At 35.1% G+C, this 12,434-nt stretch overlaps 1 protein-coding gene across 1 annotated transcript in view; it reads right to left on the bottom strand.

Moving 5' to 3' along the window:
- Positions 1–573: 573 nt before the first annotated feature.
- Positions 574–12,434, bottom strand: part of AHR (aryl hydrocarbon receptor) — an 85,371-nt gene continuing 73,510 nt past the window's right edge. Inside the window, exons 9-11 of the mRNA XM_073333784.1 lie at positions 11,458–11,599; positions 9,378–10,635; positions 574–3,571 (exon numbers count right to left, since the gene is read on the bottom strand). Coding sequence (XP_073189885.1) covers positions 3,416–3,571; positions 9,378–10,635; positions 11,458–11,599 — 1,556 coding nt within the window. The 3' untranslated portion in view covers positions 574–3,415. The remainder of the gene's footprint in view (positions 3,572–9,377; positions 10,636–11,457; positions 11,600–12,434) is intronic.

A 12,434-nucleotide genomic window follows, 5' to 3' on the forward strand; every position in this document is an offset into this window, starting at 1 on the left:
TTTATTAAAAGAGCACAAGATCAAGGGTTTTTTTTGTTTTATATTTATTAAAAGGTTCTGACTGATTTATAATCTCTTTGAAGACAACAGTTCTCCTATTAAACTCTTTCCTCATATGCACATATCTCTTACTTTAAAATAACTGCTTGTCACTTTGTACATACTCAAAAAAACCTGATTTTTTTCCCCTCAGAGGAAATGTTTACACATTTTTCATTCAGAATATGGAGCCCTATAAAACAAAGTGAACACAAAAGTGTTAAGTCAAATATTGGGCCTATCAAACTCAGGTTTCCTGGTATCAGACTATCTGGTTAGCAAGTGGTGTCTAATCCAACACAACTGTTAATTGTTGCTGACTATTTAAAATGTTGATAAGCTGCCAGTTACCATTCTCTGTGTCATTCTGATACAGAACTACAGTTCAAATGTATGTTTTTATATACAGCACCAAATTGTCTCCATGTGCTTGTGTCTAACACTTTGGAAATTCCAAAGTCCACAGTGGTGAAATCACAAAGCTTTTGCCATAGACAAAGAACTGTTTGTAGTGAAAGAACATACATATCAGCTACATTCATATGATTATTTTATTACCATATATTATGTTTTACAAACATTGCTGAAGGTTAGTAAGAACACTACAAAAAACATACCCTAAGCCAAGAAACGTACAGCATGGCATGTGCAGGCATCGCAAATCAGAAATAAGAACTTAAAGCAAAACAAGCCAAGAAAACTGGTACAAAAATGGGTAATAATACTGATTAACAATGGGTTATATCTTATATCATAACAGAACTGGAGGGCTAATGAAGACATTCAAAATTTCCTGTGCACTTTTGAAGTAATTTGGTGTAGATTAATAGTTCACTAATACACAGTCAATCATGGGTTTGTTGTAGGCACAGCTACAGAAAAAAACTGATATTATGTATAACACAAAACTAATGTTTATAATAAGGTAGTACACTAGTACTGCTGCTTCCTTGGCACTTAGTGATAGAACAAGAAGGTTTTGGTTTAGCTAGACTGATCAGATACATTTTTATTTATACTGATGTAAAAATGTACATTATCCCTTTGAATCTTTCAGTTTTACAGAATTTATATAACAGATTGTCAAATTCACTCTCTTAAAAAGTGATACACTAACTAGAAATGCAAGAAATTGGTTAAAACTTACCTTAAATTAAAAATTTAAATGTTAAAATGTGAATCCAGATGCTATTAAAATCAAAACTTTTTGTTTTCAGCATGAGATATCACAAAGTTTGAAACTTTTAAAATTTTAATTTCATGTCCCAAGCCAATTTCTTTTTAGGGCTTTCCTGAATAATGAAGAGTATTAATACAAGTTATTTCCTTGACATCCGTTTCTCCCTTGGTAACTTTATTTAAAGGAACTGGTAGAGTCATGCATCTGAAATTCTACAACTGAATTTGATATTCTGTCTAGCAGATCATATTACACTATAGAAGGAAATGAGTTTTACTTTTGGAGAGTGTGTTTCAAAGAAGAAATCAAAGAAATGGGATGAAAATCTAATGCACAGTATTTAGCTTTGTAGTTATTTCAGTGCAGATTGCACAAATGGTGGAATGAAAGCTCCCGCATCATATTTTCAACAATTTTGCAAAATATTCTCTCTCCTCAAGTTAAAAAACTCCAATAGTCCTTGTATTAAACAATATGAACATCAACCAGGAGGAAGGTGGTTTATTTTTGTTTCCTTTTTAACAAACTGCCTACACTGTAATTTATATTTATACATAACGAATGTAAACATTTCATCTTTATATATATGATGTAACACTTTAAAATTAACTGTTTTAAAATATTTTACAAAGACATTACATATGAACAATACAGCACACAAGAGTATGCAATAATTTGAACATATACACGTTTCTGTATTTTTCCATTATGCTACTGTTTTGCACCAAACATTGGTGTCTACAATTCTAGCAATTCTCTCAAATAAAAAACCCAAAGCAATATTTTTAGCTTTTCTGAAAACAAAAAATACAAACATCTTTTTCATTACTAGGATAATCTCTAATTTGAACTAATTTTTTTTTCAATTTTATATTTTGCACATAGCTCTTTTCAAGTGGGTTCACAAATGAAAAAATGATCACTTTCTTTAGAGTGCAATTTATCAGGGATAACATTTAATAATAGCAGACCCTCCCTTCCCCCCTGCAATGTTAAAAACTGCAATCAATCGAACTTTGACCATCAGTGAAGACATTTTTTTACAAAAGTAAACCTCAATACTATTTACTATTGAGACAGCTCTTCCCCCATAATTTAAAAGTTAATCCTTTTTGATAACCATTCTAGTGAAAGTATTTGCATAGAGCAGCCTTGTTCTTTTATTTCCGAAGAACATTACAAGTGTTTTAACACAAGATAAGGCACATGTTTTTCAGCCTTGAAAATCTGAAACTAATCTTGAGGAATCCTCCCCCATGCAAAATCTCTGTTTTTACCCTGTTTTACCTGAAGAAAGCAGATGTGTAGTACAGAACAACAAAACCCTTTACTTGAACTAAATGTAAAACATTTACATCTCCAGATAAGTGTTACAACTCTGCAGACTCAGAACTGAGTCTAATTCGAAACAGCAATAGCTAAAAACTTTATAGAAAAAAGAAAGCCAATAGCACTGTATATGTTACTTAAAAGTTCACACAATGTCGATGACTAATTTATGGTGAATGTTTTCCACAACAAGCTTCCTTTCAGAAATAAGGTAGCTAAGTTGTGAGGCACTTAAGATTGTCAGTAAAGGAGGAATGCAATGGATTTGTTTATATAAAACCTCAAATTGCATATCAAATCCTTGTTTTAATCCATCTATTAAAGTGCTAGAACTGGAAATTAAAACAAAAGGAGCTAAAATAACAAGCAATTAATCAAAGGAAAAAGCTTAGTATGCAGTAAAAAATAAGTGCTTCTGATGCTCTTAAATTTAGATCATTCTTTTTAAATTTCAATTTTTAAAAAATAAAATCTGGCAATAATTCAAGCGTGAAAACATTTTCCTTTGTGCCATTACTAGGTAGGTCGTCAAAGTGCCCATTTATTTTCTAAATAATAAAACCATTTACCTTATCTTATGTTCTACAACGCGATGTATGTAGTACATAATCCATATTGCAGCAACATCACGTTTTCAATCTGACTGACAACAGCGCATGCACACTTTTAGTCAAAGTATAGTTCCTATTCCTTCCCCAAAAAGTCAGGTTTTGGTTTACATGTCCTATTGGTATATAGTGCAACCAGCCTCAACTACTCAAAATGTATTCGGGGCTTTTAAGCCCAGTGTCCATAGCCTTATCAAGCTCTCCTTCACAGGCCAAGGTGACAGCCATCAAAAACCACAAATGGGATATTGGCTCTGAATTACATAAATCCATTGGATGCCAAATCTGAGAAAGGTCTGGATTCTGTTGGATGATGAAGCGGCTGAAGGTGTGTAGCAGTCTGTGTGTTATTGATGACATCTAACTGAGAGGGATATGCTTCATGTAAGTTTATTTCACCGAAACCATTTTGGAACTGGAAAAAAAAATTACAAGGATTATGGACTGCTTTCTTTAAAAAACTTCAAAAGCATTTAGTAAAATGCACAAGGAAGATTAGAGATTCCTAATCCTAAAATAAAAAGGGACTCTTTCTGCATTCTCTGCCTAAGCTTCTGGTGGTGTTTACCCGCCCCCGCCCCCCAAAACCCCACTACAATCCTGAAAGAAATGCTTCTTCTATAGGGGCAGAAACTAGTCATAATCAGCTAACCTAGCTCCAGGTCCACAAAGTGACTCAGGTGCCTAAACCCAAGATTTAGGCACCACTGCAATCCACAAAACCCACGATAAGTGGCTATCGAACCATGTAAGTGTCTAAACTTACTTGAGGACTATATTTTTTTCTGTAAAAGTCCCCTAGGTGCCTAAGTTTCTGTACGTGACTGGATGCCTATCTCAGACCTAAGACAGGACTAGATCTTAGTTCTTTGAAAGTGGACTAGTCCTAACTGGCACATTAATGAAAAGTTAATGTGCATCAGCATGGTACCCACCACAGCTAGAGCACAGTAGGCTAGTGCAGAGTAGATTCATACCTTACTGCAAACTAAATACGCTTGTAGACAAGCCCTTTGCATTATGGCTGGGGCCAATAGAGAGATACAACATGTTGGGATGGGTAAAGAGGGAAGTACAGACACAGTAAAACAGTCATGTTTAACATAAGCAGAAGTCACAGCACAGAAGGCAAACTCATGGTCCTGTCAACAAGCCTTAAGTCTATAAGCTACAGGCAGGGATTGTCTTTACTACAGGTGTGTACAACCTCAAGCACAGATGGATCTTGACCCTTAATTGAGGCCTGTAGGCACTGCTGCAATACAAATAGTAAATTAACCATCACCACACTGGGTATGTCTGATATCTAAAGGGAATGGTCTAGCTATTTCTTTTTGTTGAACTCAGTAAAATATTTCAATCATACCTTTCAATAAAAGTTTTTATGCGATACCCAATAAAGGATTAAAAGCTTAATACTGTATACAGAAAAATCCTATACTGTGTCTGATAGCAACTATGTGTCACCTTATGAATTGGACATGTGAATCCATGAGAGCTATCTATGGAAAAGAAAAGAACTCAGTCCCCCAATAATACATTTTTCATATTTCCATACATCTCAAAGATTACCCTAGTCAGGGGCAAGAACTGCTTTTGCTTAGGACAGAGTTTGTGGACTTATGTTTTTCCCCCACCTCTCGTTCTTCCCCCCAAATTAAGATTACACAAAGATCACAGACAATATTTTAGGATTATGAAAACTTTTCTGGCATCTAAAATTAAAAAGGAGTTGGCCGTTCCAGAAATTCTGAAACTGGTTCTGAAGAATTAATTATCAAACTTCTGAAGTAGTAAAATAAGCTTAGTGGTTTTTGAATGTAAAGCATTCTTAATGGCACAAGACTCAAGTATTTCATTTTATAAATAATAGATATTTAAAATGTTAAAAGTTTATTTTCCCCTATATCCTCAAGACTGTTTGGGGGACTTTTTTTTAGAAAAATATTAATAGGGGTTCCTATATATAAATATATTTTGGTTCTGCACTGCAAATCTGCGGTCATTTTTTAAAATAAAAAATTTTCAGTATGCCTTGAAACTTGTTCAGTTCTAACTTTTTTTTAATAGTAAATACTAACACTGCACATGTTGCATAATAAAATCATAATAAATCCTGATTTCTGTGGTCAGTTGCAAACAGAACACACTGGACTAGTGAGAGAAATGGAAAGTTAAACAAAGATCATGGGCACAATCCTACTTTTGTTGAAGTTAATGGGAGTTTTGTCACGGACTCCAATGACAGAAAGAGCAGACACCTAGGTCTTGAAAGTTTCTCAAAATCAGATTTTTAGTGTGATTTTTTCCCCTCACCTCAACACTACCAATTTCCTTGTCAAGAATGTTACAATTTCAAAATCCACCTAAGGTCCTATTTTTGAGTGTGTGGTGGTGGTCAGCTTTTATGGTTCTTCCGTGAGTGCGTATTCAGTTCACTTATAAATTGGAACGTACCCCACTTAATGCAGTTGGGTTTTTTTGAATGACTGACGATGATCATCACCATATCTAACAAAATCAAGTGAGAGTGCTGAATTTTTTTTATTAGTCTTGACATACTGCATTTCAACAATTCTCTTCAAAAGCATTCCCCCTCACCCCCTGGATTATTTTAATCATTTATATGCAAAAAAATCATTATATGCACAAATATTCCATATATTAGTGGAAAATAAAGCAAAATACTTTAAAAATTACATGAACTCTTTACAAACTAGCCTTGATTTAACAGGGCATGAGGTGCAGCCAAATTAGTTAAGGCCTGCCTTAAAATAGCACATACTTGATACTACAAGCCATGCAAGTGTGCACAGCTCTTTTCACTCTTGAGTTTCTAATGACTACCGGCAGTAGCTGTGGATTTAGCTGATTTTCTGACTGTGACAAATCCTTCTGAGAGTATTTCTCTTTAGAAATATTCACAGAATCTTAAATCAGAGATGGAAAATATCTACTAAGTCACTAGGACAGGATTATTTCAATGTTTTTTACTAAATCCATTTTGTGGTGAGATCACTTAGTAATATGTGCATTGTCTGGCAGACTTTGCTGAGCATATAGTAGTAATTAGTAAGGGGGAGTAGTCCCTGTTTACTAAAAGGACACTGGTCTTACAACCATTGGAAGAACTTTCCAAAGGTTGTGGTAGCTTCTTAATCACTAGAAACTTTAAAATCAAGTTTGAAGATTTTTCTAAAAGACATGCTCTAATTTAACCAGGAATTAATTCAGAGAACTCCTATGGCCTGTGTTATGCAGGAGGTCAGACTAGATATGCTCAGTGTATGACTACACTGTGATAAAAACACCCATGGCACTGAGTCTCAGACCCCAGGTTAGCTGACTCATGTTCATGAGGCTCAGGGGCTACAAAATTGCAATGTAAACATTTGGGCTCAGGCTGGGACCCAAGCTCTGAGACACTCCCCACTGCAATTTTATAGCCCTGCAAGCTTGAGTCAGCTGCCCTGGGCCAAACATAGCTGTGCCATGCATCTGCATGGCTTTTATTGCAGTGTAGACATAGACACAGCAGTCCCTTCTGGACCTTAACTACAAATCTTGTCATATAGAAACTAACTAGGGATAGAAGGATCATAAAAAGGGTAACTGACACAAAATGCTTGTCCATACACTTTTTCCCACCTGTTTTATTACTGTAACCATTGATAACTTCTCCCTATCTACAGTAACCATGTCTCAAATTCATTTTATTTACAGTCATGGTTTTGGAACGGAACTTATTTCATGTCATTACGACTACAAGTATACACCCATTTCTCTCTCACATACACTTGTTTGGAATCATTCACTCTTCTGACAGCCACAGTAAATATAGACATGACATAAATATATTTTAACATAAGACTGTCCTGGTTGCTCGTCTCCCTTTGATGCATTAACATTACTACAAAAAGGTGAAAGCAGAACACAGTATTCTAGCGGTTTAACCATTTTCATGGACTAACAACTAGATTTAATTTTAACTATTTATAATATCCTATTAAGTATGACAGTACATTTTGTTAGTACTGTGACAATCCACTAGAGTACTCTGGCATGATATCTTTGCTGAGGAGCGGGAAGAGAAAAAATTTCAAAATGAAGTTACAAAAATGGGAAATAATTAGAATGGCTATGAGTATTATAGTGAGAAATTAACAACCTACAAGTTAAAAAAGAAAATTTAAATTGGTTATTAAAAATAGGCATCAACATAACAATGCTCAAGAGTATGTGTGTAAATGACAATCCTGTACTATTGGAAGGAGATTAACTTGGATGATGCAGGAGATGCTTTCCAACACTATTATCTAGGACTATGAAGGATTAATAGCACCGACTAGAGTGAGACACAGTGCAGCCAAGTGTTGTGTAAGTTTCCTTACTGAACTTTGCCAAAGTATAGTCATGCTATTCCAGTCATGGGTCTCTCAAGCAAAAGCTATTAACCTTGCAGAAGCATGCTACATTTTAAAGGAAGTTTTATAATTTTATAATTATATTTTATTTAATTAATGAAAGAATTAAGAAACGTAACAAGTCTTCATTTTCCTTCTGATATGATGTAATATAGACTGTACATTTTCTGATTGTATTCTTCTTCCTTGCTCTGTGTATGTTACATGCCAGTTAATGCTTTAATTCTGCAAATACCTACACGCATGTGCACAAGCATTTGTAGGATCATGGCCTTAGAATGTACACTCTTTGGAAAAAGAATCATGCCTTTGTATTTTTGCTGCTATTACAGTCAAATGATTGTATTGAAATTGGAAGGTTTTTTTCCAAAGCTGCTAATGTACTCAATTCTACCCAGGAAGAATTTTGCTGAAGATGTCCTCTAAAGAATGGCTACACTATTTTAATGTGTTACATTATTTTGTTTTGCACTCTCCTTGGCAAAATATGGATATGGCTACCATTTTCAATGTTCAGATAATTCTTCCTTTCTGTTGCATATAAACAAAACAAAAAAGGTAGAGAAGACCTGGGTTTTTAAATCAGTAACTTGAGGAACAGGAAATAATTGTTTTGACCTTTTTCTGCTGCCGTATCATTCCTCTTTCACTGAGGTGCAATATAGCTAGTGACTTTGCACATTCAAAACAATTAGCACATAACTCCTAGTTTAAATCAGTATTCAGTCTGGTTTTGCTTGAATGTGCCCTAAAGAGCAAACTTTTCTGTAGCATTAAGGTATGCTTCTGAATAACCTTTTAACCCTTTTAACAGTTTTCTCTTTTGGAAGTTTTTTAAACTAAAAATTGTATACTCCTAAAGAAAGGAAAATTGTGTTTTTATAGATAGGTGTATCTTAAAATAATTTATGTTCATGCTCTGCTTAGAACTTCCTCCACTAAGATAATTAGTCCCACCAATCAAGGCCTAACCAATATTTAATTTTTATTTTTGTGTGTATGCCCTATTTATGTAGCTTGTGCTAATTTTTCTCATATTCTTAACATTGCTCTAAACGCTGCAAAAGAAATACTTTAAATTTTTACAAAAGTACATGTATAACATATTTATAAGTCTTAGTTCTTAAAAATGTTGTGGTATTTCATGAGTAAAATATGTATAGGCCAGTTTCTCAACTTAATGGTGTACCACATGTTGCCCCACAGTTTGAAACCACTCTCACAATACCTCCACATATGTAGGACAGGGATTCATATGATTCCATGCAAGTTATGTAAAATCAAAATTTGTATGTTAATGTGGTCTTTAAAATATATTAAATTAAGCAGTGAGATTCTGTTGATTTAAAGAGAAGATTTGTATTTTAAGAATCCAAACAATGAAAGTTTACCTTTCTTATTGTAAAGTAATGAATTGACAATTAAATGTGCCAGACAATTGTACAGTCACCAATCTATTTACCTACAAAATAGATACACACATACTCCAAGCTTCTGCCACACTTCTCAGCCTTGGCCTGGAAGAACTAATTTTAGGTTTGAGAGGAAGCATATTTTGTAAGTATAAGTTTGACAGAGGTAGAGGTTCCTGTGATATGGACACATCCCCTGGGACCTGGACTGAGCATGGCTCATGTCAGGCTAATGAACAGAAGTTACAGTACCTCTCATTCATTACTACAACTGCATCAGTTTCAGATCCAATGACTTATAAGGTCTGTATCCCATAAACCATCTAGTTTCCTGCTAAAAACTATTAGAACATGGAAGAAAATTTAACAATGCCCTTTATCATACCTTATTTAACAATAGTTGACCCTCCATCATAGAATTATATTGCATTTGATCCATAGGGTTGGGTTGAGTTTCTGGAACACACTGGTACATAGACACAGCACCTGCATAGCTTGTTTGAGGAGTTACCATAACTGGCTGAGAGTTTATTCCACACTCTTGATTCTCGGGGACTTGTTGTGAACAACTGAGAAAATCCTCCATGCTTGAAGAACCAGGATAGATTGATCTGTCAAAATGTCCAATGGGGAAATCTATTTGGGTAAAACTAGAGAGCTGTGCTACAGGGGTTGTGGGCTGTTTATAAGGCATAAACTCCTGCCTACATTCATGAGGTGGAGGGTTGACTTCTGATTTGTAAGCGAACTCTTGAGTAGTACCATGCATGTCAGAAAAAACATATTGCACTGGCTGCTGCTGTGAACAGCTAAAAGGCACACTACTACCAGAGTTCCAATTTGTGAACATCCCATTGACTTGCATATACTTCATCTTCTGACATAACTGCTGCTGCTGCTCAACCACTTGTTTTTGGTGCTGATTAAGTTGCTGCTTATCCAAATGTTGCTGTACCAAACAGACAGAGTTCTGAACCGTTGTCTGTTGCTGATGGCAACCTGAATACAAGAAGTCAGGCTTATTATTTAGAGAATCCTCAACATAGGTCAGGATTTCATCAGTTATGTTGATGTCTCCAATATCATCCACACAAGAAAATTCAGCTTTAAAAAACTCCTCATCCTGCTGAATACATTTTATATCTTCAAAGTCAATACCCAGACTTCTCATGATGTTGTACAAGTCACTATTTTTATTATCTTGAAAGAGCTCTGCACTGTCCTCAGTAAGCATTAAGTTGCTTTCCTGGGGACAGTTGGTTTGTTCCCGTTTCAGGATGTTATTTCCAGTTGGTAAGAGATTATCTTGCCAGTCACTGGTAACAATGTTGCCCAATTCATCGGTGGTGTCCGTAAACAAGTTTCTCTCAAAAGAAAGTTTATCTGAAGCGGGAGGACAGAGATATACAGACTCATCTTGTCTTAACATGACACCCAGAAGTGAGTTTGGATCAACATATTCTTTATGTAGTGTAGCTTTGGCAGGAGGTCCTTTCACCTTGGTGCTTTTAACCTTTGTCTGCAAGGGATCCATTAGGCCAGGCAAAGGGAAAGTTACCTCATACAACACAGCCTCACCAGTTGCAAACATAAAAGGCACCATCATGTTTCGCTTCCGTAAATGCTCTTCCCCTTCTTCTTCTCTGAAATTGACAAAAAAAATACAGTACTTTATTACAGTATTGTAGTAATTACAATAAAATAGTATAGTTTGTTTCCTCGAATTGATGCATTAAAAAAGTGAACTATTCTATTTGTAGGCACTTGAAAAGTGCCAGTCATGAAGGAATCTATTAAAACTTAACTTTAGTGGGTAAAATGAGCAACAGATCTTGGTAGAAGGAGTTTATTTACTGTAATACTTCTACATAGGTTAATCAATATAATGTGCAATTCAATAAACCTAAATGACATACTTCATATTCTACTATTCTTGCCTTGCTGGGAGTATGGATCTTTTCAGCACTGAATTCTCTCGATATTTTTCATTTCTCGTGTCAAGTAAGTGTTGGGTTTGTCTGGATGATGCTAAATAATAAGTGGAATGGAATTCAGTAGGTACTCTACTCAAGTTAATTCCTATGAGTAATATATGAGGTCTCTGCAGCTGGATTTCTTCCAAGAGAAAAAGGGAGAAAAATAGAGGTAGGGTGGATGGAACAATTTTGTGCCTTTGTTTCATTAAATTTACTTCCTGAGAGGAACACCATGGCATCTGCCATAATTAGTGCTACATACAATTTGAGATTTCAAGGGAGGGATTTACAGATGGAATTACTGCAACACTGGCAATTTTTAACTCTTTTAAAGAAAACAACAACAAAAAACCAAAGCTCTTTGCATCAGGTAGAGAACATTCAAAAACAAAAACATAACCCCCAAATCCCTGCATCTTAATAAGATCTATGTCAGATGGTAGGTTGGTTATTTTCAAGCTAAGCTGCCATATTGTAACAATTACTTACGTAAGAGGTCTCTGTGTTGAAATGATATAATCAGGTCTTCCGTTTTTGTAGATCAGGCGTGCATTTGCTTGAACCCAGGCCCATCCATTTTCTTTGGTAAGAAGTCTAAACACAGTCATGCCACTCTCTCCAGTTTTTATCACTAGAATTAAAAAGGTCAAATATACTGCTTAATATTTTTTCCAATTAAGAAATAAGCAAGAAAACTTGGCATGTTATAAAAATAATTCCACTTCAAAAGCAATTTAAGTCTCCAATTACCTACTAGTATAAAAAGTACTTAATAGTATGTTTCCATATTACAGAATTATGTTCTCCATAAACCCATTGACATACAATAACCGAACCCATTTGGACCCAAAAAGTAAAACAAAAACAAAATGAATATATGATCTGCCTGCCAAAAAGCTTTACCTAGGCTATGGGTAAATACAAGAACAAAAATCACAATGAATTCTAAGATATTCATATGACACTGACAAACCAGCACAGTTTAAAATGAACTAGCCAGTCCACCTGCGTTTAACCTTTAAAGGCATGTCAAGAGGCACTGCAATATAATCAGGTCAATTCAGTGTGTGCTAGTATCAAAGCGATATTAAATGGGCTAGCAGACACCAACCCATTCAGTTATGTTGATAAGAGATCAAGGAAAATGTTGATGGAATTGTTTTTGTCTGAGTGTATCCTGTACGCAGTCAACCTTAAGATCAAAGATATGTATATACAGCATGAAATTAATATTACCTGCATTGTCTTCAATTATCTATCTCTGTTAAAATGAGTGGCCGGCAATTATCTTATATAAATCAATGTAACTTGATTATTTCTGTATGGATGGGAAGTAAAAGGTTAACTTCAAAGCAAGGGTCCTTCGTTTAACAATGGAGATTCACGAGCTGTCTGCATTACCTATTCTTGCTCAGCAGGCGAAAACCCATGCTGCAACAGTGACACTCACCAAGCTGTTTGCAGCT

Source organism: Lepidochelys kempii, chromosome 2 (genome assembly GCF_965140265.1).
Source record: "Lepidochelys kempii isolate rLepKem1 chromosome 2, rLepKem1.hap2, whole genome shotgun sequence".
Classification (NCBI taxonomy): Eukaryota; Metazoa; Chordata; order Testudines; family Cheloniidae; genus Lepidochelys; species Lepidochelys kempii.